Below are 23,282 nucleotides of genomic sequence, written 5' to 3'. Positions count from 1 at the left end.
GGAGGCGGCCCGCGGGCCGTAGTTTGGGGACCACTGATCTATAGTAGTTAAGGACCACTGCTGTCAACAGCACTGTTCTTCCTGGGTGTCAGAGCCTTAGCTTATTGATAATTGTGATACTCTGTGTACTCAAAATTCAACGTTATAGCCATCGTTGTTTATTACAGACAATTTTATTTTTTGGGGGCAAGTGAACCGTGAACGTGACCTTTGGGCAAGTAGAGCAAGACCTGTCTGTACTTCAAAGGTGGATGAAGGGGATGATTAGATTAGATTAAAATGTATTGTCATACAGTAAAGTATAGTACAACGAAAATAAGTTTGGCATCCAACCAGAGTGCAAATGTAACAGTAAAGTGCATTAGTAATATACAATGTATGGGAGATTAAACTGGATATAAAATATATAAATGAGTACTACTGAGTAATAGTGCTAATCAGATGTATGTACAGTGTTAGAGTATTACTATGTACAGTGATACAGGTATAAAGACACTATGGTAGTAAGTCATTATTATATACAGGATTATATGCAGGTATATACAGACAGATAAATAAATATATACAGTAAATATATGTATATACAGCATTATTGTACATGCTATCATACTTATATGGGTTATATGCAGGTGTATACATAGGTATATAGAAATTATTATATGCAGGTATATTCATTCATATTGATAACCTACTTAAAATAAATTGTAAAAAATAAGAATTACTTTTTAATTCTAACCATTTCAGAAGAAGCAACAACTCTCACTAATGCACAACAGTTGCATACTCTGTTGTCTGTATCTGTCTGTTTATTTATCTTTATAAATACTTATATAATTCAATGTAATTGTAACTGCACATTTTCTGGTCTGTATTATTAGGGAAACCTAGCAGAGACACATAGCCAAGCCCACCTCTTCATGTGGTGGAATTGGATGACTAGCTAACTTTCTAGTTTTGTTCTAAATCTAGGGAGCTTGTTGTTCTATTCTTGCTTTTACAATCCTACAGGTTAAAGGAACACACCAACATTATGGGAAATGCACGCACCATTCTCTAGAGTCAGACAAGAAGATATCAATTTCCTCTCTAGTAGAAACACGGCTGCAAGCAAGCCTAGTTTAGCATAAGTGAATGGAAGCGGATACGGACCACTAGCCTAGCATAAAACTCTGGGAGAGGTGTTTTTGGCTAACAGCTAGACTAGTGGCCTGTATCCACTTCCATTAATTTGTGTTAAAGGGGAACTATTTTACTATTTCTTTCACTATTTGGGCAATTTTACACAATTCCTGTGAGTTTATGGAACACATCTGTAAGGTACTTAAATTTTTTTTTATTTTTAATCAAGTACTCCAAAACAGCATTTTTCTACCTCTAAATTTTAAGCCTTTTTGAGGCTGGGCTCCGCCCATACTCGGAATGCGATTTGAGTGACAGAGAGAGAGAGAGAGAGCGAGAGAGAGAGAGACATTGACGCGCAGGGGCCAAGCGGTCTCTCTTAATGAGTAATACAGGTGGCTGGCAGTTGGCTACAAGCATAGATGCATAGCTGGCAGTTGGCATAGCTGGCAGTTGGCTACAAGCATAGATGCATAGCTGGCAGTTGGCAGTTGGCTACAAGCATAGATGGGGCGGGCGTTATTATGCAGATGAGAAACCTCTGACGTCACAGATACGCTAAATTTCAGATGACTCACTTGAGTGAGGGACAATATTGTGAGATGAGAATTGGAAGAATACGCCAAATTGAGAATTAGAGACATAGATCCTATTAATATAAGTCCACATAGCTAGAAAATAATGCTAAACACTGGAAAAGGCCATTTATAAGATAGTTCCCCTTTAAGCTAGGCTGGCTTGCAGACGGATAGCTTTCTACTGAACGTACAGAGAGGAAATTGGTATCTGTCTTTTCATCTGACTCTGGAGTGTGTCAATGTTGGTGTGTTCCTTTAAGTTGACCGACTTGATGACACTCACCTCAAGCCATCATTTCATCTCTTTTATTGTTTAAATCACGTCTTCATTTCCTTTTATTTGTTATACTTGATTTGTTGTCCACTTCTGCTTTTTTTTTCATCTTATATTATTATATCCTTGAAGTCATAGGACTCAATTGTTGTCAAAAAAAGAGTTCAAACAAGTCACAGCTAGAGTAGAAGAAATACATTGTAGGTTTTGCTCTTGTCGTAGGCTGTAACAACACTATGAATTGGTTTCTTTTCTCAACAGAACCAATTGGATACGCTGACTCTGGTACAGTTTCACTTATTTACCCCTAAATGTCATTATCTAGGTCCCATATTCATATATTTCAACAATTTTATGTATAATTCCCTGTAATCAATAGAGCATGTTTGCCCAACATCATATTCAAGCCGAAAGATGATAATGTTTGACTTGTCCTTCGTTACATTGTAGGACACGGCAGCAGAAGCAGCGCAATGTGGCCGGACCTTGGAAACACTTTTGAGGTCGAGATGCTAATGGAACCTGGAGGTAAATGAAATGCTGCCCTCTTGTTAACTGTACATTTTATGTTGATTTAAAAAGAAAGAAATTCAGAGACACTGATTGTATCATTTAATCCTTTCAGTTAAAGGTGACGTTTCACTTTATTTGAACATGTTTAGTTTATAGCAGTGTACCTCCATCTCAGTGTATCTATAGTATAGTAGTTAAGGACCACTGCTGTCAACGGCACTGTTCTTCCTGGGTGTCAGGGCCTTAGCTTATTGATAATTGTGATACTCGTATACTCAAAATTCAACGTTATAGCCTAGCCATCGTTGTTTATTACAGACTATTTTTATTTTTTGGGGGCAAGTGAACCGTGAACGTGACCTTTGGGCAAGTAGAGCAAGACCTGTCTGTACTTCAAAGGTAGATGAAGGGGATGATTCGATTAGATTCAAATGTATTGTCATACAGTAAAGTATAGTACAACGAAAATAAGTTTGGCATCCAACCAGAGTGCAAATGTAACAGTAAAGTGCAGTAGTAATATACAATGTATGGGAGATTAAACTGGATATAAAATATATAAATGAGTAATAGTGCTAATCAGATGTATGTACAGTGTTAAGAGTATTACTATGTACAGTGATACAGGTATAAAGACACTATGGTAGTAAGTCATTATTATATACAGGATTATATTCAGGTATATACAGACAGATAAATATATGTATACGTTATATACAGCATTATTGTACATGCTATCATACTTATATGGGTTATATGCAGGTGTATACATAGGTATATAGAAATTATTATATGCAGGTATATTCATATTGATAACCTACTTAAAATAAATTGTCAAAAATAAGAATTCCTTTTTAATTCTAACCATTTCAGAAGAAGCAACAGCTCTCACTAATGCACAACAGTTGCATACTCTGTTGTCTGTATCTGTCTGTTTATTTATCTTTATAAATACTTATATAATTCAACGTAATTGTAACTGCAAATGTTCTGGTCTGTATTATTAGGGAAACCTAGCAGAGATACATAGCCAAGCCCACCTCTTCATGTGGTGGAATTGGATGACTAGCTAACTTTCTAGTTTTGTTCTAAATCTAGGGAGCTTGTTGTTCTATTCTTGCTTTTACAATCCTACAGGTTAAAGGAACACACCAACATTATGGGAAATGCACTCACCATTCTCTAGAGTCAGTTATTTACCCCTAAATGTCATTATCTAGGTCCCATATTCATATAATTTCAACTATTTTATGTATAATTCCCTGTCATCAATAGAGCATGTTTGCCCCACATCATATTCAAGCTGAAAGATGATAATGTTTGACTTGTCCTTCGTTACATTGTAGGAGAGGGCAGCAGAAGCAGCTCAGAGTCGTTGAACTCTGGAAACACTGATGATGTTGATGAGGCCAAGAAGCGAATGGAAGGTAAATGAAATGCTGCCCTCTTGTTAACTGTACATTTTATGTTGATAAAAAGAAAGAAATTCAATGATACTGATTGTATCCTTTAATCCTTTCAGTTAAAGGTGACGTTTCACTTTATTTGAACATGTTTAGTTTATAGAAGTCTACCTCCATCTCAGTGTTACTATAGTATAGTAGTTAAGGACCACTGCTGTCAACAGCACTGTTCTTCCTGGGTGTCAGGGCCTTAGCTTATTGATAATTGTGATACTCTGTGTACTCAAAATTCAACGTTAAAAACCTAGCCATCGTTGTTTATTACGGACTATTTTCTTTTTTGGGGGCAAGTGGACGTGACCTTTGGGCAAATAGAGCAAGACCTGTCTGTACTTCAAAGGTGAATGAAGGGGATGATTAGATTAGATTAAAATGTATTATTATCATACAATAAAGTATAGTACAACGGAAATAAGTTTGTCATCCAACCAGGGTGCAATGTATGGGAGATTAAACTGGATATAAAATATATAAATGAGTACTACGGAGTAATAGTGCTAATCAGATGTATGTACAGTAGGGATGTCCCGATCATGTGATTTTCAGAGGATTGGGATCGGATTTTTTTTTTATCAGCAGTAAAAAAAAATATAAAAATTATATATATTTTTTTTTCAACAAACATGACCATGTTCACATCTTAAACTCATACTGAGGCCTTAGTTTTGGTTTTAAATTACCATGGCGAAAATCACATGATCGGGATCGGATTGGGAGCAAAAAAGGTGATCGGAACATCCCTAATGTACAGTGTTAGAGTTGTACAGTGATACAGGTATAAAGACACTATGGTAGTAAGTCATACTGGCCAACGGTATGACTAGTAAGAGTGCGTGAGGGATATGTACATACATATACAGGTACAGGTATGTAAAAAGGATTATATACAGGTATACAGGGTTCGAAATTAACGGGGGCTTGGGGCAAAATGCCCTCGAAAATTGACCAAATGCCCTCGAAAATCAGTTAAGGGGGGCAAGAAAAGCCCAGACAGTTTACTAATTATATATAATTATATATATGCTCTACAGTGCGAGCATTTCCCTCATATTTGCCCCTAATAATATGTGTGTGCGAACCGGAAAAATAATTTACTCGCAGTGTGCGAGACGAGTGAAGATTACAAAACAGCTCCGCTGTTAATAGTTCAGAAACTGGACTGAAATTACGTTTTTGGGTGGAACGTTTGTTGCAAGGAGGGAGGGAGGCGGGGACCGCTGCGTGTTACACACAACACGGAGAAATGTCCAAGTGTCTAGCTGCTTCGGTGCGTCGTTAACGTCGGAAGAAATTCCCCACTAAGCCCTAAATTCAGAGCAGAGCAGTATCCTAATGACTTTTATGCTTCAGTCGATAAGGTGTTTTGCAAATTCTGTCAACCTACCCCGTGGACTGGACCCGCAAAAACACATGCGAAGATCACTTCAAAAAGCCATGTCAGGAACAAGGAAAAACACTGTGCTTCCCAAAACACACCAACTCTCTAACGATGATCCCTGGTGATCACAATAGATACAGCTAGAGGGCGAGGCTAATCACTGACACTATTGTGATTTAAATAGCTATGTAACGTTACAGTACATAGGACTATAGATGGAAATTATAGCTTCTTGCTAAATCTGGTGCACCCATCTACAGTATTTGCAAATTATTTTCAGTAGGCCTACACTGTCCTTTATAAATGAAATAAACTAAAGGTGCATAAATTATGCATTACTACATTCCATCACAATAGAATATATATAGCTAGGCTACTGACATTGTGATCACTTGAAATGTGTATTTTTATTTTGTCACAATATTATTTGAAAGATATTGTGTAAAATTGAACTGTATTTCAATAATTGTAGTTGCAGCACTTAAAAACATTAAATGGACTTTTATATCTTATTAAATTGTGGACATTTATTCATTCCCACTTATTAGACACTATTTCTGATGGTAAAATGGGCGTAAAAGGCAAAATACAGAAATATTAAAATGGAAAAAAACTGAATTTGGGAAAAAATATAATGGAATTTGGAAAATAATAATGGATTTCATATGGCTCTACTATCTGTGTGTGTGTCGCTCTCTCTCCCTCTCTACATCTCTCTCTCCTGAACCTATTTAATTCAAAAGGAAGACATTGATGGACAGTAGCTATAGTATAAATTATAGCTCAGTTGTAGCTGTAACAGAATAATTGTATGAACTATTAATGAACTATTATTCAATAGTGTTTCAATTATAATTAATTAAATAATTGTATAAAGAATTTTCAATGTTCTGTCATCTAATAATATATTCCATTGCCTTTCCTATCTGTATCGAAGTCAAAATGTTGGTATCATAACAACACTACAACATACAAAAGCAGCTTGACAACCGATATCCTTTGCGTCTAGTAGGCATTGGCCAATTTGTGATTTTGGTGGTATGTGCTATTTGCACAGATGTTTAGCCCTTGAATGAATGAAAACTTTATTTAACAAATTGCAGAATGGGTACAATACAGTACGGCTCAATACACACAATTGTTAACACATTAACTGCCACGCTTATATCCATCAATGTTTGATCACTGCCACCAGTCTAAGTCTATGGAGATGTTTACCTTCTTTGCAGGGCTATAACTTTTTAAATTGTATTGCTAAATTGACATTACTATGGCCCATTCAACATCGATTATCTATCGTTCAGGATGTAGGAACATTTTACTTTTTCATTCACACATTCATACGAAAATACCGTCTAGAGTATAAATATGTTTTTATCGTTTTCTGCAATAATTCCTAGAACGTGAGATATAGGCATAAATGCATATATTAGATTATCAAATGCCGTTTGATACCGATCCACGCTATATAAAAAATGTCAACTGTACATGGTCCTAAACGTTATGACTGATCATGCGCGGGTGAACGGGGGGGGGGGGGGGGGTAGTTTATAATTCCGTGATCGTCGTTAAATGATTTATGTAGTATGGGTGATATATAGATCAGAGCAGTTTGCATCGATAATAATAAACAAAAACGCTGAAAGTCACGGCAGCCTCTTCTTACCGTTGGGTGATGATACTGGAGCAAACAGATCCCAGTTATTTGATGGGGATCGAGGCGATCCATTTCCGGTTTGTATAATACTAATACACGCCCAAATCATGTCGATTATTGAGTTATGGCAGCGATCCATATCCACGGTGTGTGGCTAGAGTCCTGGGATGATATGCGAGTGGCCGGACGTAATTAGGAGACGCACCGATATCCAACCGGCATATCCGGTTTGGCAACTCGCCGATCATCCACCAGGTGGCAGTATTGAAGCGTTGCAGAGTTGTGCTGAGTCCCACAGCATCAGACAAGGCTCCGTGAGTGAAATATGAATACCATGGCGAAAATATGAAATATGATCAAAATAACGTCATACGCCGTGATCTGGCAGAATTCGCATGAACTTGAAACCCGTTGTACGACGTTTTTGGTGCAGAAAGTGTTAAGGGGATGCAGACCAGAGAAAGACTTTTGTCTCGTTTACATCAGGGTCCCCCATTTTCAATTCATAGTGTGCACACACACAATATGCATGTGATAAATAGTTTGTTAATAAACTGTGTTACTTGAACAATTTTCACTGTGCTCCTAAATCTCTTTGTGTGCTCCTAAATTTTGATTTAGATTTTATTTATTCACATTTTATTTAGGAGCACATGTGCTCCTTGGGAAAAAGGTTAGCGTAGAGCCCTATATATGGAGACATTAACATTACGTTATCAAACATAGTGTTAGATCCTGATCAAACTGGCCAGTATCACGTCTTCGTCTGTTTGGCCCTCCATCCAATTCCTCTGCGTTGTGTCATTTTAATGGTCCCGACGTCTCAGATACTGGCTGATAAGATCCTTATCTCTCCCCGTTAGTACAATCCGCAAACCATAATAATTCTCCACCTCCGTAAGAATCCGACACTTCGACAACATGAAATACCTTACAAGAAAAAGCGTGGTTTTATTTGATAAACAGAAACCTCAGCTCAGATGTTAACAGATTGTATTGTCCTTGAAGAGTCTATTCTAATGATCTTTCGGTGTGTTCTATTGTCCCTTTGCTGTTATGTCCAATAGTGGTCGGGCCTGGTCGTTAGTTCAAGTTCAAGTTCAAGTTCTTTAATAGTTGTCATACAGAAGTACAGAATACTTTCATACAAAATGCTTCTTACTGTTACGCTCCAGAGACTGTGCTAGACAAGATAGTATCAAATAACATAATATAGCATGTAATTTAGAAGAAGAAAAATGAGGTCACAGTGTTCGGTATAGACATATGTACAATGTTCTGAGTTACCATATAATATACAATACTATGCAGTGTACTAATGTACAGTACTATCTAGTGCAAAGCAGAAATGGGATTAGGTACAATTTACAGTAAGGTGTACGAGTTGTAGTGCAGTCCTTCATCAATAAATATAAAGTGTGGGGAGTGGGTGCTACAGTGTGTTTGTTTAAAGTGGGTGTGTGCTATAAAGTGTGTGGAGTGGGTGCTACAGTGTGTTTGTTTAAAGTGAGTGTGTGCGTGTGGATGTGTGTGCTATGTGCGTTTGGTGGTTGTTGTTGTGTAGTGTTCATTCATTGTTCGTTTAGCAGCCTGATGGCCTGGGGATAGAAGCTTCTTCTGAGTCTTTCTGTGCTCGCCTTGAGACTCCGGTATCGCTTGCCTGACCGCAGCAGTTCAAAGAGGCAGTTGTTCGGGTGACTGGAGTCTTTAATGATTCTCTTAGCCTTGCCCGTGCAACGCTTGTTGTAAATGTTCTGGAGGGTGGGGAGCCCCCCTCCAATTGTGCGTTCGGCTGAACGTGTCACTCTTTGTAGTCTGCTTCGGTCTTGTGCAGTGCTATTCCCAAACCAGGAGGTGATGTTGCCGGTCAAGATGCTCTCTATTGTACATGAGTAGAAGTTCTTAAGGATCTTCTGACTGACTTGGAACTTCCTTAGGCGCCTGAGGAAGTAGAGGCGTTGTCGTGCCTTCTTCACAACACTGTCAATGTGTGTGGTCCATGTCAAGTCCTCGGATATGTAGGCTCCGAGGTACTTAAAGCTGTTGACTCTCTCAACCGGTGCCCCGTCGATGCTGAGGGGGCTGTAGTCCTTGACCCCCGACCTCCTGAAGTCCACAATCATCTCCTTTGTTTTGCTGACGTTCAGGGAGAGGCTGTTTAGCCTGAACCCTCCTCGTGTTAGCCAAAGCTAATGATGATGTGGCATTCTTCCTTCCCCCCCCCCCCTCCCTATGAGAGGAGAGTCTCTCAGTCCTAGTCAGATTGTAGTCTGCCCTTAGCCGCTCTTGGTCTGCCTTACACCCGGAACCACTGTTCGACTTATAGATCTTTGTCGTAGCAACAACGGCCCCGCCTTCTGGTTGTCATGCGACGTGCTGATAACCTTTTACACATTAAAATGCAGTTTTCTACTGTTTCATTAAGATGAACCCCTCTCCCTCGCTCTCGCTATCAGTTTGTTCTTACAAGGAATTCAAAACATTCTCTCGCTGGCAGTGTGCCTCACAACAATCACCCTGCTCTACTGAACCACCGTCTCCTGCTTCCATGCACATTTCGATCTCACCGTTTTAGCTGTGGTCATCTCCCCCCCAATCTATACATCACATACATTGAAAAAGCACCCCAAATCCTTCAATAGGGACGAAGACTGTAAAAAAAAGTGTCAACAATGTTTTATAATCTTTATGTTAATTTTCATCATAAAAATTATGTGCCCCCGAAATACAAAAAAAAGCCCCCGAAAATCAATTAAGGGGGGCAAAAAAAGCCCTGGATTTTTTATTTTTTTTCTAACCCTGCAGGTATATATATACAGACGGATGTGGATAAATATATATACTGTAAATATATGTTATGGTATATAGCATTATTGTACATGCTATCATACTTGAGTTATATGGGTTATATGCAGGTGTATAAATATGAATATAGAAATTATATACAGGTATATTAATTCATATTGATAACCTACTTAAAATAAATTGTACAAAATAAGAATTACTTTTTAATTCTAAACATTTTAGAAGAAGCAACAGCTCTCACTAATGCACAACAGTTGCATACTCTGTTGTCTGTCAGTCTGTCTGTTTATCTATCTTTATAAATACTTAGAAATTCAATGTAATTGTAACTGATGCAAGTTTTTTTCTGGTCTGTACTATTAGGGAAACCCATCTTTGTTCTACACCTTTGAGGACGCAGGTTTGCTAAACTAGATCTCGTTATGTTTCTGTGGTTGATTGATTGATTGAACATTTTATTAACAGATTGCAGAATGGGTACAATACAGTACGACTCAATACACACAATTGTTAAGGGGATGCAGACCAATTCATGGTAACAGTTATGACGTACATGACATACAGATATACAGTACAGTTACATCCAGACATGTATGACATACTAGATATACAAATATACAGTACTGTTTATTTACAGACAGTGTTTCTAAAAGAGAATATATACGTTTGAGGGGGAGGAAACTGTACATTGGGGGGGGGGGGGGGGGGGTTTGGGTGGGGGGGGGGGGGGGTTTGGACATTTACCGGGGCCAGTTTCGAATTGCAGCCTCCCGTAGGTGCTCTTTGAGAGCGGTTTTGAAGGTGGGTAGGGATTCACATTATTTTACGGCTGAGGGTAGGGCGTTCCACATTGTTGTGGCATAATTGCAAAACGTGTTTAGTCCCTTGTTTGAGCCGAATCTCTGTTGCACATGGTTTGTGGAACACCCTCTGGTGTTGTGGTCGTGGTATTCACTGACCTTTGGGAAGTATTCCGACATGTACATGGGTACCTTAGTGGTGTAGTGTATCTTGTAGACCAGGCCCATTGCAAGTTGCTGTACTCTGTCGTCTACTCTAAGCCATCCTAGGTTGTCAAAATGGGCAGGGGTGAGGTGGGTTTTAGGAGTAAGGTCAAGCAGTAGTCTGACCAGTTTGTTTTGTGATGTTTGTAGTCTTGTTTTTAGTGCCTTTGAGGTGCTTTGGTACCATGAGGTGCAAGCATAGTCGTAGTACCCTTGAATGAGTGCTCCTGTTAGAGTCTTCAGGTTATCCTTGTTTACCAGAGAGGAGATCCGGTACAAGAATCATGTTTGTTGGTTGACCTTTTTGATTACATTGGTTGCCATTTTTTCACAGGAAAGATTTGCCTCTAGGATAGAACCCAGGTATGTAATTTCATCTTTCCTTGTGACAATATTGTTGCCCACTGTAACAGAGAAGCCGTTGGCCTTGCTGAGTTTGTTATTTGATCCAAAGAGAATGGACTCTGTTTTACCCAGGTGTAATGATAGTTTGTTATCAGCGAGTGTACCACTTGTGTCACTAACAGTAACAGCTGTTCGCCACGGACCAGTTCTAGATTCGAATGAGGAGAGGAGTGATATACCCAGTAAAAGGAGTAGTAGACCAGAGACAAGGTTATAACAGTGACCGGTATTTATTCTATTAACAGCAGCGCTAGCAAGACAATTGCAATATAATACAATGAGTAACGTGAGGTAGTTTCAAGTTTCAAGTTTCTTTAATAGTTGTCATACAGAAGTACAGAATACTTTCATACAAAATGCTTCTTACTGTTACGCTCCAGAGACTGTGCTAGACAAGATAGTATCAAATAACATAGTATAGCATGTAAATTAGAAGTAGAAAATTAGGTCACAGTGTTCAGTATAGACATATGTACAATGTTCGATGCAGAATAGACGTAACTGAGTTACCATATAATATACAATACTATGCAGTGTACTAATGTACAATATTATATAGTGCAAAGCAGAAATGCAGAAATGGGATGAGGTACAATTTAGGTACAATTTACAGTAAGGTGTACGAGTTGTAGTGCAATCCTTCATCAATAAATATAAAGTGTGGGGAGTGGGTGCTACAGTGTGTTTGTTTAAAGTGAGTGTGTGCTATAAAGTGTGGGGAGTGGGTGCTACAGTGTGTTTGTTTAAAGTGAGTGTGTGCGTGTGGATGTGTGTGCTATGTGCGTTTGATGGTTGTTGTTGTGTAGTGTTCATTGTTCGTTAAGCAGCCTGATGGCCTGGGGATAGAAGCTTCTTCTGAGTCTTTCTGTGCTCGCCTTGAGACTCCGGTATCGCTTGCCTGACCGCAGCAGTTCAAAGAGGCAGTTGTTCGGGTGGCTCGAGTCCTTAATAATTCTCTTAGCCTTCCCCCTGCACCGCTTGTTGTAAATGTTCTGGAGGGTGGGGAGCCCCCCTCCGATTGTGCGTTCGGCTGAACGTGTCACTCTTTGTAGTCTGCTTCGGTCTTGTGCAGTGCTATTCCCAAACCAGGAGGTGATGTTGCCAGTCAGGATGCTCTCTATTGTACATGAGTAGAAGTTCTTAAGGATCTTCTGACTGACTTGGAACTTCCTTAGGCGCCTGAGGAAGTAGAGGCGTTGTCGTGCCTTCTTCACAACACTGTCAATGTGTGTGGTCCATGTCAAGTCCTCGGATATGTAGGCTCCGAGGTACTTAAAGCTGTTGACTCTCTCAACCGGTGCCCCGTCGATGCTGAGGGGGCTGTAGTCCTTGACCCCCGACCTCCTGAAGTCCACAATCATCTCCTTTGTTTTGCTGACGTTCAGGGAGAGGCTGTTTTCCTGGCACCATCCCGCCAGGACCTTGACCTCTTCCAGGTAGGCCCTCTCGTCGTTGGCAGAGATCAGGCCCACCACCACTGTGTCGTCGGCAAATTTGATGATTGTGTTGCTACTCCGCTGAGCCACACAGTCGTGTGTGTACAGGGAGTAGAGGAGGGGACTCAGAACACAGCCCTGGGGGGCCCCTATGTTGAGGGTGATGGATGAGGAGGTGCAGTTGCCTGCTCTCACCACCTGGGGTCTGCCCGTCAGGAAGTCCAAGACCCACTGGCAGAGGTCATGTAGTGTGAAGTATCCCTTTTTTAGGTTCTTTCTCTAACCACTCCTTTCAGGAGGGTTAGTTCGATATCAAGTTATAGGTTGATTGGATCAACACATTTGGTTCGGTTCAGGTTATCATTAGCTAAAAGCTAGGTTTAAGGTTGGACATTAGATGTATCCCTTTTTCGTGAGTTAACTCGTTATCTTTTATTCTGCAGGTGCAGATCAGTAAACTCTATTAGTTCATCATTTCAGTAAACTCTTATCAGTTTATAATTTTCAGTTTGGTAGGTAAGTATTTAAACATTAATTAAAACCTTTAAGTGTGCAGGGAATGCAAGTACCGTATTAGGTGCAATGACCCTTTAAACTCTTCCTTTGCAGGTGTAATACCAACAAAGTACAAATAGAAATCTTTCAATGTTATAGGAATGCAAGTACCTTATTAGGTGAAATGACCCTTTAAACTCTTTCTTTACAGGAGAATCATCAACTATAATCAATCAAAGTGTATCAAAGTGGTTCAAGTATCTTATAGGGTGAATTTACCCTTTAACTCTCCCTCTTTACAGGAGAAATATCAGTACCCATATATACAATGTGCATCAATCAAATACAAAATACAATATCAAAATACAAAAGGTGAAAAGGGGTCAAAGGCCCTTGGAAGATCTTGTATTCTAGTTCAATCAGTTTGTATCATAGAAAAGGATATGAAGGTCCTTGGAAGTTATTGTGATTCAAGTTCAATTAGTTTGTTAATTCCTGATCCACTTCCTCACTGGGAGTGAGAAAGGCAATTCACAATCCTACCCGATTGTTGAGGCAACGGTCCGGGCATTTTGTATGCGGTAACAGGGGTAACAGATCAGGCTCCTGGGTATAGCCCTGATCTATATCTGAGGTTCTTTGGGTTGGCTCGCCATCTTGTGTCGGTCCGGCACATTGCCTCGTCCCGCGTGCGCACACGTGATGAGCGGTGGTCGGTGGTCGGACTCCTGGGAACTCTTCCCGGGGGTAGAAAAACCTGGCCTGCATAACAGGCATTCAGAAAATAAAGCTATTTGTCATCTTTCATTGCTTTAGAATAGATAATCAATTAGGCTACTTTTGGCTATGCTAAGCTAAAGTAGGCTACAATGTCACAGTACGTGGGAACATCCCATTTGACTTATGCTAAATTAGGCTATAGTGCCATAGCACATTGTAAGATCCTGATCAAACTGGCCAGTATCACGTCTTTGTCTGTTTGGCTCTCCATCCAATTCCTCTGCGTTGTGTACTTTTAATGGTCCCGACGTCTCAAATACTGGCTGATAAGATCCTTATCTCTCCTGTTAGTGCAATCCATAAACCATACTAATTCTCCACCTCCGTAAGAATTCGACACTTCGACACCGTGAAATACCTTATGAGGAAAAGCGTTGTTTTATTGCTATAAACAGAACCTCATAATCAGATGTTATCAAATTGTATCGTCCTTGAAGAGTCTATTCTAATGATCTTTCGTGTGTTCGTCTATCGTCCTTTTGTTATTCAGTCCAATAGTGTTCAGGCCTGGTCTTTAGCCTAACCCTCCTCGCGTTAGCCGAAGCTAGTGATGATGTGGCATTCTTCCTCCCCTCCCCCCCCTCTCAATGAGAGGAGAGAGTGTCTGTTGTGTGATCTCAGTCCTACTCGCTCTTGGTCAGATTCTAGTCTGCCTTACACCCGGAAACACCGTTCGACTTATAGATCCTCGCCGTAGCAACGATAGCCCACCCCTTTCTGGTTGTCATGTGCCGCGTTGTCATGACAACTGCGTTAATAACCTTTCACACCATTAAACGTTTCATTCACTGTTGCATTAAAGAGGTCACCCCTCTCCCTCCTGCTCTGGGAGACACTCTCTTATCTCAGATGTTCTTACAAGGAATGTCAACAAACACCCTGCTCAGTGTGGTGCTCACTCGCTCTGAACCAACCTCTGCTAAGCCAAACACATTTCTGCCCTCTCTGACCTGGCACCGTTAGATGCTACCATCTTCCCCCAATCTATACATCACATACATTGAAAAAGCACCCCAAATCCCTCATTCCCCCCTTTGATTCTTAATCAACCTTCAGAATCATAAATCATTATTTGGTTTTTTAATTAATTATGCCAAAAATAGCCTGTGGTTGAAGCAACCCAACCTCATCTCTCGTGCACAAGAAACGAAGACGGCCCACGGTCAACCCAGTGATCTTGCTGCCTGATGTCTGTTTGCGCCCCCCTTCGTGCACAAAGGGAACCGAAACCGACCACCAAAACCAACAACATCCAACGACTCATAACCATTGGAGCTCCTCTGTCTGCTCCCAATAATTCTATCCTGTTGTTTTACTGTTTTCCCTCTTATCAACCTTCTATATATATATATCCTTCTATACATATATCTTCTATATGAATCCTCCATTTATATCTCATACTCCTAATCAATGAACACAGGACTTCTCGCTGTTGTCTCGTCTATCGATCTCCTGATTGACTCTGAAAGGAAGTCCCTGTTTGTCCATGATTCACCGCCCGTGCTCTGTTGTTTCAAAACGCTCTCTAAACAGCGTCTCCGCAGGGAAGCCCCCTCCGATGTCCGCCTCGTTCTCCCCTGGGCAACACCGCCTGCGACCACTGGACTCCACCCGTTGGCCGCCTCCGCCCCGTCGGTCATCTTGGTTGAGGCTCATCTCCACCGCCGTCGGCCCTCTCCAGACTCTGAAAGCAGAAACACCACACCGGCAGTTTTTCTGTACACTCGACCCTGTGTTTTCTATTAGTCTACCGTGGCTTTGGGCCTGCAGCTCGTTCTCTATATATTTTTTCCTCTGCAAGCCCCTGCCATGGCCACGCCCTTTCAGACTGTTGGACGGTGTGAGTGTCCTCCAGCCCATGGCGCTATTTGTTCTCTATTAGTCCCCCACCTTCTCAACACCCATATCTAATCCTACAGGGCTGTTCCCTGTTTTGTTGTCTTCCGGCGTGACACCAGCAGCTAAACGATACCCACTCGGCGCTCTATGTTCGTCCCACGGGTGACGCCCAGCGCGCGCCAGTTCTCTCTGGTGACGTGTCCCCTCAAGACTCTGCCTATTTATTAGGTGTGAGAAGGCCCCACTGGAGATCGAACTCCCTCTTATTTCATAATTAAACTTATTTAATTAAACCGCATCTCATCTCTCTGTGCAATTCTTATTTAACCCATTCAATAATTAAACTATTTAATTAACCTGTATATCGATATTATTATTATGATAATAACATACAACAGAGCATCGCTCTAACATACAACAGAGCAGGTTGGTTCCCTGCCCCTAACTCACATACGTACTCGTACTATCATCTAACATACAACAGAGCTGTCCGTTGCTCTATACCCTACGGGGCTGTCTACCGTCGCCCTGGAGCTGTCACGTCGCTCTATACCCTACGGGGCTGTCTACCGTCGCCCTGGAGCTGTCACGTCGCTCTATATACCCTACGGGGCTGTCTACCGTCGCCCTGGAGCTGTCCCGTCGCTCTATACCCTACGGGGCTGTCTACCGTCGCCCTGGAGCTGTCACGTCGCTCTATATACCCTACGGGGCTGTCTACGTCGCCCTGGAGCTGTCACGTCGCTCTATATACCCTACGGGGGTGTTTCCGCCGCCCTGGAGCTGTCCCGTCGCTCTATACCACACTTTGAGTTCCTTTACAAAGTTCTCACATACACCACCGTGTATACACACAAGCAGTTGGTAATTTTGAAAAAATTAAACTCCTTAATTAACTTAAACTCTAAATATTCCCCTATGGGTAATGGAAACTCCCCAGCACTACCCCCCCCCCTCCGCAATTAAACTCCTTAATTAAATTAAACTCTATATTTAATATTATTATTATAATAATAATCCACTCTCTGTGCTCATTAGATTCACTATTGAATCACTCCCCCACTCCGCCACTAGATGGTAGTACAGGCCTATATCTAAATATTCCCCTATGGGTAATGAAAACTCCCCAGCACTATCCCCTCTCCGCCACTAGGTGGTGACCTACTCCTCCTCTATGGTGGTTTAGTTGACGTGTCACTTCCTGGTTCTTATCTGTTGTTATCTCCTCATGGCGCTCACGGCCATTTTGTCTCGGTGCAAATGGCTACTCTCTCAAACAAAACGAACGCTGCCCTTCCTTCCAAGGCCTAAAAACACCGCTGTTTTCCTCTCTTTCCTATCAGGGGACGCTTCTCCCGGACTAAACTCTTGCTTATCGGACATAATACACAGTTTAAGGTAAACACCCGATCGACTTTCCTCACGCTACGACAAATTCCGGCCGTCTTGAGACCACAGCGACCAGTTTAAGGTGGGCCGTCTCAGGCGACAGTCTTGTCATAACAATCCCGCCATAACAGATTTCAGTCTGGTTCAGCACCCCCCCCTCTCCTCATCTCTCTCATTATGGCTCCTTCTGCCCTATTTTGCTTTCTTTCGTCATCTATGACTGTTTTGGTTCCCTTTCAGATAACACCTTCGATTTTCAAAACAAAACTGTGCCGCTCTGCTGTTATTCACACACACTATTACAGCTGGCATTCTCTGTGTCAAACTAATTACGTTTACGGATACACTATTGTTCGTTTTCTTATTGGCTTGTGAAGTTGTTGAGACTCACTTTATCTTTTCACCGTCAGTTGTTCTGGTCCATGGCGCTGTTCATCTCTCCGGCCTTGCTCGGCTCGCTCGCTGGGTCCATGGCGCTGGCCTTGCTCGCTCGCTGGCTTGGCTCGCGTCCACGGCTACCCCTTCACGCCTCGGCACTGCACACAGTCTCTTCCTTTCAAGCAACTTCAAAGCAAGCAATAATCCGGGTCCAAACGGCATCAACTGTAAGATCCTGATCAAACTGGCCAGTATCACGTCTTCGTCTGTTTGGCTCTCCATCCAATTCCTCTGCGTTGTGTACTTTTAATGGTCCCGACGTCTCAAATACTGGCTGATAAGATCCTTATCTCTCCCGTTAGTGCAATCCATAAACCATACTAATTCTCCACCTCCGTAAGAATTCGAGGAAAAGCGTTGTTTTATTGCTATAAACAGAACCTCATAATCAGATGTTATCAGATGTTATCAAATTGTATCGTCCTTGAAGAGTCTATTCTAATGATCTTTCGGTGTGTTCGTCTATCGTCCTTTTGTCATTCAGTCCAATAGTGTTCAGGCCTGGTCTTTAGCCTAACCCTCCTCGCGTTAGCCGAAGCTAGTGATGATGTGGCATTCTTCCTCCCCCCCCCCCCTCTCAATGAGAGGAGAGAGTGTCTTCTGTGTGATCTCAGTCCTACTCGCTCTTGGTCAGATTCTAGTCTGCCTTACACCCGGAAACACCGTTCGACTTATAGATCCTCGCCGTAGCAACGATAGCCCACCCCTTTCTGGTTGTCATGTGCCGCGTTGTCATGACAACTGCGTTAATAACCTTTCACACCATTAAACGTTTCATTCACTGTTGCATTAAAGAGGTCACCCCTCTCCCTCCTGCTCTGGGAGACACTCTCTTATCTCAGATGTTCTTACAAGGAATGTCAACAAACACCCTGCTCAGTGTGGTGCTCACTCGCTCTGAACCAACCTCTGCTAAGCCAAACACATTTCTGCCCTCTCTGACCTGGCACCGTTAGATGCTACCATCTTCCCCCAATCTATACATCACATACATTGAAAAAGCACCCCAAATCCCTCAACATGGAAACATTCCACACATTCCATATTAAACTCTCAAAAGCAATCGAAATGTATATAGACCATGTTCTTATCATACAGCATATCAATACAATTATAAGTACTTCTGAAATGGTTTCTTTCTAGTTTTCATTTAACCATATTGAGCTTGGAGCTTCGCTAGCATGACTCATGTGGAAGCTACATTGTTAGCCGATTAGCATTGAGCTAGCGATGTTAAATATTCGACAATGAAACAGCACAATATTGATGAAACTCACCAAAACCGTCTTGAGAAGTGGTATGTTCTTTAACAGCAACAACCTCTTCGGTTTTGTAACTGGGGGAATCTTTTATGACTGTTTGATAACTATTTCGTGGTGCTAGTTCATGCCGCTTCTATCGGCATTCAGTATCTGCGTCAATCAAAGCACCTACGGGAGGCTGCAATTCGAAACTGGCCACCATAAATGTCCAAACCCCCCCACCCCCTCCTAACAGACAGTCTCCTCCCCACCGTATGTATATATTCTCTCCCCACCATATGTATATTTCTCCACCACCCACCCACCCCCTCCTAATGTACAGTCTCCTCCCCACCATATGTATATATTCTCTCCCCACCGTATGTATATTTCTCTCCCACCCACCCACCCCCTCCTAATGTACAGTCTCCTCCCCATCATATGTATATATTCTCTGTTAGGATCTATGGGTAACAGTACTGTATATTTGCATATCGTATATGTCACAAATGTAACAGTACTATATACCTGTATGTCATGTATGTCCCTATGCCATAAATGTCATGATGTCATGTATGTTGTGTATGTCATAAATGTCACTATGAATTGAAAATGGGGGACCCTGATGTAAACAAGACAAACGTCTTTATCTGGTCTGCATCCCCTTAACAATTGTGTGTATTGAGCCGTACTGTATTGTACCCATTCTGCAATCTGTTAAATAAAGTTTTCATTCATTCAATCTCTGATCTCATCTGGCGTAAGGCAAGGCGCGAACTGCTCACCTACTAGCGTAGAGATAACTTAAAGGGGCAGTGAGGCAATTCAAAGGATTTGGTCAAAACGTTGTTAACCTCACATGAATATACATATAACCAAATAGCATTAACTGTTCTTACACAATAGCATTAACTATTTATGTTTATAACTAAATAGTTATGAATCTGAAACCTGGGTTACACGAGCCAGGTGCAGATTCTGCCGAGTTCAGAGCTGAGGGCTTTTTCAACCTGCAACTTGTCTTGTCAGAGACCAGCAGGGCTGAGTCGTCCACGAACAGGAACAAGTTGCAGTCACAAGCTGATGACATGTCATTTGCATAAATTAGGAACGGTAACGGTGCTAGTATGCTTCCTTGTGGAACACCACAGCTCACTGGGAGGGGGGGGGGGATAGTGTACCGTTTACCTCCACCATCTGTTCTCTCCCTTCCACATAGGATTGCGTCCAGCTCGCTGATGAACTAGGGCTGGGCGATATAACGATAAATATCGCGATATATTTTAATAATCGATATCGAATATAGAAATTAAAAAGAAATCGATTTTTTTTTTTTTTTTTTTTTTTAATATCTTTATTATTATTATTTTTTTGTGACCTGCAACAGGGCAGTTTTAAAACCAGAGACAGTGGACAGACTTGTCTTTCTTGCCTGCAACTTAAAGTAATGGCTTTGCTTGTCCAAATGACAATACTGACCAAATTGAGATTTATTTCTCTCTTGTCCATTTATTTTGTTTGCTTTCTAATTTAAAATACTGTTTGAAACCGTCTGTACACAGTAAGCTATGTGTGCTAGCAGAACTAGACTCCAGTCACGAGTCACGGTGCACATGTGCGGTGGTTTGTCCACCAAAAAAGCGCCAAAAGATAGAAAATAAACTAGCAGAGCCAGAACTGTTCAACTCCCCTGGAGCCACAGCCAGCAGAGAAGCCGGTTTACTTGATGATTTTTTTCCATATCGCCCAGCCCTATGATGAACTATCAAAAAAAACAATTGCTTTAGATTCCCTAACACTAGGAAAATAGTATATATTAATAGTATACTAATCCATTCCACATCTCTGCATTATATTTTCTTTCTCATTCTTTTCCCCTCCAGAATAATGAGCGAGTGAAAGAACAACCAGCTCCAGATCTGTGAGATGAGGATTCGGCGATACCACTTTTTCACTGTCGATACCAAGTACAACATTTTAAGTCCTGTCCAACACTGTGCACTGAGTCGCTGATGAATGTTCTCTGCACTTCCCATCCCGTCGTCGGGACTCGGGATCAATCCACGTGGAATGTACCTTATTGGATAATTACATCACGGTGCTCTTGTGCGACATCTAGTGGCTGAATTATCTATACCACTTTTAATTATCAATTTAATTATCAGTAAATCATTAATCATGAATAATTGATTATAACCAAAAAGCTATTCTAAAATAGCTTTAATGTATTTTTCTGAGATTTGATGATATCAGTTGATTCATGTGATTTGGTTGGTGGAAGAAAAGGGTTAAACCTGTTGTGATGCAGGTCTCTGGATGAATGTACCTCTGGTACCTTTCTACAATCATAGAAAAGTCATGGAATATTTAATTAGTATTTTCTAGGCCTGGAAAAGTTGTGGAAAGTTATACATATCCAGAGGATTTGGGAAAAAGTTTTAAAATTTTAAATGGGTGTAAAATCCTATGATTTGGATGTTTTGGACTGATACGTTTTTCTAAATATCATAGTTATACTTCACACACATTGGGAAACCAATGTAATTTAGTCTCTGACTTGTTACAAAGAAAATGCTAATTTAAAGGAATGCTTCACCCAAAAATTTGAATTTGTATACAACTCACCCTGTGATGCCTTAAATTCACATGCAGATAAAAAAAAATATAAAAAATTATCAATTTTTTTTTGGTGAATTTAGAATCCTAAAAAAGGGTGAGGCATACTTGATGAATTGAAGTTACAAGGGGCCAATTTTAACAACAGCAAAACTATATAAAATCACCCATTTATAAACTCAAACACATCTTGCAATATAATCCAAGTCTCTGGAATTTGTGAAACAGCTGCCATCTGACCAGTAGATCCTAGAAGATTTAAATGTTCCAGAGAATATAATAAAATAATTATCAAGTCAGAAATGTTCAATTATCTAATTGGAAGTCAGATGTATATTTTAATTTCGTTTTCTTGTTATCCTGCTTAAAAAGCTTGATAACAATAGGGGCGACAGTGGCTCAGGAGGTAGAGCAGTCGTCTGGTAACCGTGTAGGTTTCCGGTTCGATTCCCGCTCCTCCCGGGCAGCGTGTTGAAGTGTCCTTGAGCAAGACACGTGACTTAACCCCTAATTGCTCCCGATGAGCAGGTTGGCACCTTGCATGGTTGCCTCCGCCATCGGTGTGTGAATGTGTGAGTGAATGGGTCAAATGTGAGGAACAAATTGTAAAGAGCTTTGGATAAAAGCGCTATATAAATGCAACCATTTACCATTTATAACGAGCTGTCGTTTTGGATCAAATGTAAATCCAGTCCATAATGCAAATCAGTTTTTGGTGATCTTTACTTTTGGTGTTCATTGAATTGTGTCTTTGCTGTACTAAAGTGTACTGTACTAAACTTTACTACTTATTGCATTGAACTATTTTACTCTGTCTATTCTATCTTACTCTTTGTATTATTGTCTATTAAAAACTGAATCAAACCATAAGCAAGGTGGCCTTTTGGGATGTTAGATCCTAATGTGGAAAAACTGATTTTATGTGACTTTATGTCTGCACTTTATGTGCTCATTTTATGCCTGTCTTTTTTCTGTTGTGATGCACTTTGAGCTGCAGTTTCTGTATGAAAGGTGCTATACAAATAAAGTTGATTATTATTATTATTACTTTATTTAATTTTTAATTTGCTTTTGTATTTAGCCTTTATGTACGGTACACAGGTTTGGTTTATCAGCTGTTGAGATGTCACAAAATTTATTTTGATAGTGTATTCCAACTATTTATTTTCAAAAAGCTTTGGTAATACATGTGGCATCTCAGCATCTCTAAATGCAGCTAATGCTTGTCTGTCTGTTTAGATTCTCCTCCCATTCCGTTCACCGGATCTTCACCACAGACATGTTGTCACGGCGATACAGAATACTTACCCTGCGCCATTCGCCGGATGTTCACAGAATCTGCCAGACACCCGGGGCACAACATTAAACCATAACACTGTTAATCAGATCTACTACTAAAACTAGTATTCATTTATTTTAATTTTTTTTTATCTTACATTATTTATTTGTTCTTTTACGGCATATGCCATCAGACAATTTACAGATTTGCTTCCACCCCACCTTATATTTTTGTCTCTCACGCTTCCATGGTGAACTTGTAATCCAAAAATAGGGTAGCCATACTTGATGAATTGAAGTTAACGGGCCAATTTTAACAGCAAAAAAAATATATAATTAACTCTGAATATAATAATGACGAAAAATAAACAGGATACACAACACAACAATGTTTATTTTTCGTCATTATTATATTCAGAGTTAATTATATTGTTTACACTGTCTTTCTTCTAATATAACCCTGCCCATTCCCAAATCATATTCAGAAAGTATCACAGAGACTTATATTGACCGCGGAATTAGTTATTATTAGTAAGACACAACATTTCCGTAGTAATTGACCACCAGACTCTTT

The 23,282-nt window shown here is 40.6% G+C and overlaps 1 protein-coding gene across 1 annotated transcript in view; it reads left to right on the top strand.

Annotated features, from left to right (window-relative positions):
• LOC311226858 (class I histocompatibility antigen, F10 alpha chain-like) overlaps nucleotides 1-22,474 on the top strand; it is a 76,599-nt gene extending 54,125 nt beyond the window's left edge. Inside the window, exons 10-13 of the mRNA XM_084312279.1 lie at nucleotides 2,233-2,256; nucleotides 2,422-2,499; nucleotides 3,831-3,911; nucleotides 20,698-22,474. Of these exons, the coding sequence (XP_084168405.1) occupies nucleotides 2,233-2,256; nucleotides 2,422-2,499; nucleotides 3,831-3,911; nucleotides 20,698-20,702 (188 nt within the window). The 3' untranslated portion in view covers nucleotides 20,703-22,474. The remainder of the gene's footprint in view (nucleotides 1-2,232; nucleotides 2,257-2,421; nucleotides 2,500-3,830; nucleotides 3,912-20,697) is intronic.
• Nucleotides 22,475-23,282: the final 808 nt, after the last annotated feature.

The sequence above is a fragment of the Notolepis coatsorum genome, assembly GCF_963971535.1.
Source record: "Notolepis coatsorum genome assembly, chromosome: 4".
Lineage (NCBI taxonomy): Eukaryota > Metazoa > Chordata > Actinopteri > Aulopiformes > Paralepididae > Notolepis > Notolepis coatsorum.
This window is presented reverse-complemented; position numbering and strand designations above follow the sequence as displayed.